General features: G+C 48.7%; 1 protein-coding gene across 1 annotated transcript; it reads left to right on the top strand.

Moving 5' to 3' along the window:
* The first annotated feature begins 1,794 nt into the window (after positions 1-1,794).
* Positions 1,795-2,865, top strand: LOC100755634 (melanoma-associated antigen B4). The gene is made up of 2 exons (XM_027432681.1): positions 1,795-2,050; positions 2,093-2,865. Exons 1-2 carry the CDS (start codon positions 1,795-1,797, stop codon positions 2,863-2,865), a joined length of 1,029 nt encoding a protein of 342 aa, XP_027288482.1.
* Positions 2,866-3,139: the final 274 nt, after the last annotated feature.

The raw sequence follows: 3,139 nt of genomic DNA, 5'->3' as shown, positions 1-3,139 counted from the left end.
TTTGGTGGAAGTGTAAAATTTCTAGCGACTCTAGTAGGTATCAGAAAGTTGAAGAGATCCAAGGCTGGTGATTCACACCTCTAATCCCAGAACTGAAGATGAAGAAGCAGGTGACGTTTGAGTTTAAGTCCACCTAAGGCTACATAGCAGTTTGTAAGACACCTTTTATTACACAAAAATACTTGGTTTCAAAACCCCAATACAAAATAACACAATTATTCATAAGGGAAAATATAAAATAACACAATTATTCATAAGGAATAATAAAATTATTCATAAGGGATGGTGATATATAACAATAATACCTGTACTGGGGACACAGGTAAGAGGATGGTGATTTCTGTGTAAGTTTGAGTCTCATAGCAAATTCCATAACCGCCTGAGTTGGCATAGGGAGAATCTGCCGGAAGACTGTAATAAAAAAGACAACGAAATGCAGGAGTGGAGTGAGGAAAAGAGAAAAGGAGAGGAGCTGAGGGGGAGGAGAAGAGTGAGAAGGCAATGGCAATGCAGTCATGAACCAGGATCACAAACCTATGCATTGAGCTGTTATCTGTACTTTATACTGGGGTCCTGGGCATAGGTGGTATTCGTGCCCAGAACTCAGCACTCTGACGGGAATTAGGTGTATTGTCTGAGACCCACTGGCTCACATCAAAAGGGTGAAATCCCAGTCCCACTGAAAGTCAACAAAAATAATTTTTGTGTGTTCTCTGGGAGTTCTCCACCCGAGAAGAATAGAGGACAGATTAGCTCCGTGTGAAGTTCTGTTTAGAGTACAAAGAGCTCAGTAGGGGGCCAAAGGGGTGGGGCCAGGGTGGAGGGGGTGGGGCCAGGGTGGAGGGGGTGGGGCCAGGCACCGGAAGTAGATCATAATTTCCGGTTTGGCTTCGCCGGTGGAGCCGTGGTGCGCCTGGGCCGTTATCTGAGACCTGCGGCTTTTATTCAAGTGAGAATCTTTCCAGGTGATGGCTTTGGGTGATGAGGAGTTAAAACTGTGACAGCCCACTATAGATTCCTAAACTTAGAACCCAGCCTGCCCCAGGAAAGGCCTGGTCCCCACAATATTCCCTCGAATTCCTGGGTATGGCGGTAAAGCCCGGTTGCCATGCCGTGAGGGGCTGGATACAGAGACTCCATGCCATGTGTGGGGCCGGTACAGAATTGTTCCCTATGTGGTATAGGTGGGTCAAGATGGCCTTGGCCTAATGGCTAAGATGCTATCCTGCTTCGTCTTTGGAGTAGGAGGTGGTAGCGTTTCAGTGGAAAGTTTTCAGGGAAGAAAACGGGCGCGGATGGGCGGGGTCGGGGGGCAGGGCTTGCAAAGGTATACGCCCATTTGGTGCCCTCTGTATGGTGTCAGACATTGGGGCTAAGGCTTGCCTTAATTTTCTCCAGTGTGTTACTAGTGAAGATTATAGTGTGAATTTTAAGAGCAGCAGAGTAAAGTGGGAATCTAGACATACTTAAAATTGAACGTGAGGGTTTACGGGGAATAAAATGGAGCCCTAGTGGATGCGCTTCTTTCATCCTAGGAAGCTGTTACTTGGGTTGCCAGGAAGTGATCTAACAAACTCTTGATTCTCTCCGCAGGTTTCTCAGAAGTCGTTTCAACGAGAGAACGGGAACACGATTTGAATCCAGAAAGGTACCCCGAGAAAAGCAGTAGAGGGGGCCCTCCTTGAAGGGAAGTTGTTCTCTGCCTAGTAATGGTTACATAGTGTCATTCTCTATCTCTCTCTCCTCCCCACCCCACATTCTTTCCAGCACTTCGGCCTGCCTACCCGGAGCACCATGCCTAGGGGCAACAAGAGCAAGAGCCGCTCTAGGGCCAAAAGGCAGCAGGCCCGTGGAGAGAGCCAGAGTCTCCAGGGTGCTCTGCCGACTGCAAAGGAGGAAGCAGCAGCAACCCCTCTTGGCCAGGGAGATGCCCCCAGCTCCCCTGATGTCAGCACTCCTCAGGGGTCCCAGAAAGCTGCATCCCATGGCTCTCCTGAGTTAGATATGCCATGCTCAGGCTATGAAGTTGGTGCTGAGAGTTCTGATGCTGGTGCTGAGGGTTCTGATGTTGGTGCTGAGCTTTCTGTTGCAGGTGTTGATGAGAAGCGTGCAAATGCCTGCACTATAGCCGAAGCCATCGATTCTGCACGCAGAGATCCTATGACCAGGAAGGCCAGCAAGGTACTTCACTATCTGCTGGAGAAGTACCAGAAGGATGAGCAGCCTTTGGAGGCAGACATGCTGAAGCTGATCAGCAGGAAGTACAAGGTGCACTTCCCCTGGATCCTGGAGAAAGCCACCTATCAGCTGGAGGTGGTCTATGGTCTGGAGTTGAAGGCTGACAAGCAAAACCCTCAGTCCTATGTTCTTGTTAGCAAGTTACCCATCCTGCCTGGGGCAAATGAGGGTGGCAGGAAAGAGTTGCCAAAGACGGGTCTCATACTGACCCTCCTGGGTATGATCATGATGAAGGGCGACCGTGCCAGTGAGGAAGAGGTCTGGCAGTTCCTCCATATGCAGGGGATATATCCTGGGAGGAGGCACTTAATTTTTGGGGAGCCCCGGAAGTTCATCACCAAAGAGCTAGTTGAGCAAAATTATGTGGAGTACCGCCAGGTGCCTGGTAGCAATCCCCCAAGCTATGAGTTCCTGTGGGGTTCCAGAGCCCGCAATGAAGACACCAAGATGAAAGTCCTGGATGTTTTAACTAAGATCAGAAATGCCATGCCCAGTTACTACCCTCAACAGTATGAGGAGGCTCTCAGTAACCAGGCTGAGAGAGCAGCCAGGAGAGGTGAGGCTTCTGGTTACCATGCTGCCAGGGTTCCCTCCCATTTCCATAGTACCAGCTCCTCCCACACTTAGCTAGCCCTTGGGAATAGCTGTCACTGTGCCAAAGAACAGCCAGTTTTCTGAGTAGTGGGGTGGTTATGGGTAGGAGGGACGGCACTAAGAGAATATCTTACTCTTCTGTTAGGCACAGGAATAGTATAAGTATCTTTCTTTCTCTGTTACATTGTTAAGATTCCTGGAACTGAATATTAAGTTGTCTCATGTATGCTTCTTAACCTTGCATCTGACACATTTATTGCTCTTTGTCAAGTTTAAGAATAAGATATTTGGGGTTTTAAATTTATTG

The sequence above is a fragment of the Cricetulus griseus genome, chromosome X, assembly GCF_003668045.3.
Source record: "Cricetulus griseus strain 17A/GY chromosome X, alternate assembly CriGri-PICRH-1.0, whole genome shotgun sequence".
Classification (NCBI taxonomy): domain Eukaryota; kingdom Metazoa; phylum Chordata; class Mammalia; order Rodentia; family Cricetidae; genus Cricetulus; species Cricetulus griseus.
Note: the sequence above shows the minus strand (reverse complement) of the source record. Positions and strands in the feature narration are given on the sequence as shown.